We start from the raw sequence: 471 nt of genomic DNA, 5'->3' as shown, positions 1-471 counted from the left end.
GATTGTATATATCTATATCAATCAGTCTGTTTATCTATCTGTAGGGAGATTGACGGATATTCTTCCTCATTGACACGAAATGCAATACCTTGCAAAATACCCTTTGGAAACTTGTTTTTTACGGCGTCTTTGAAGTCCGGAATCCAAGATATTACTGTATCAACATCGAGCACAAAACCTCGATCCAACACCACAGTCCTGCAACCAGTCCCCCAGAGCACGCAGGCACCGACGCCGACAGTATATATATAAGGGGTGTCGGAGGCAGCCACCATGCTACTCGGCTGCCTTACCTCGCGCCGGCCGGGTCGACGCTGCTCCGAGGCCCCGAATCCCTCACTCGCTGTGTTGTGTTGGTGGGAGTTTACAGTGTGTTAAGGATTTCTATTTCTTATTTTTTTAAACTGTGAACTGGTGGATAACGAGAGATACTTGAAATTTAGTTGTTGTTTTTTTAAGTGGCAGGGTTTA

The 471-nt window shown here is 45.4% G+C and overlaps 2 protein-coding genes across 2 annotated transcripts in view; one reads left to right on the top strand and one right to left on the bottom strand.

Moving 5' to 3' along the window:
- The window catches only part of LOC119588129 (adhesive plaque matrix protein-like), a 4,041-nt gene extending 3,766 nt beyond the window's left edge, over positions 1-275 (bottom strand). Inside the window, exon 1 of the mRNA XM_037936836.1 lies at positions 89-275. Within this exon, the coding sequence (XP_037792764.1) occupies positions 89-275 (187 nt within the window). The remainder of the gene's footprint in view (positions 1-88) is intronic.
- Positions 107-471, top strand: part of LOC119588128 (secretin receptor-like) — a gene marked incomplete in the record, with an annotated part of 160,037 nt that continues 159,672 nt past the window's right edge. Inside the window, 1 exon segment of the mRNA XM_037936835.1 lies at positions 107-356.

This window comes from Penaeus monodon, chromosome 23 (genome assembly GCF_015228065.2).
Source record: "Penaeus monodon isolate SGIC_2016 chromosome 23, NSTDA_Pmon_1, whole genome shotgun sequence".
Classification (NCBI taxonomy): Eukaryota; Metazoa; Arthropoda; class Malacostraca; order Decapoda; family Penaeidae; genus Penaeus; species Penaeus monodon.
This window is presented reverse-complemented; position numbering and strand designations above follow the sequence as displayed.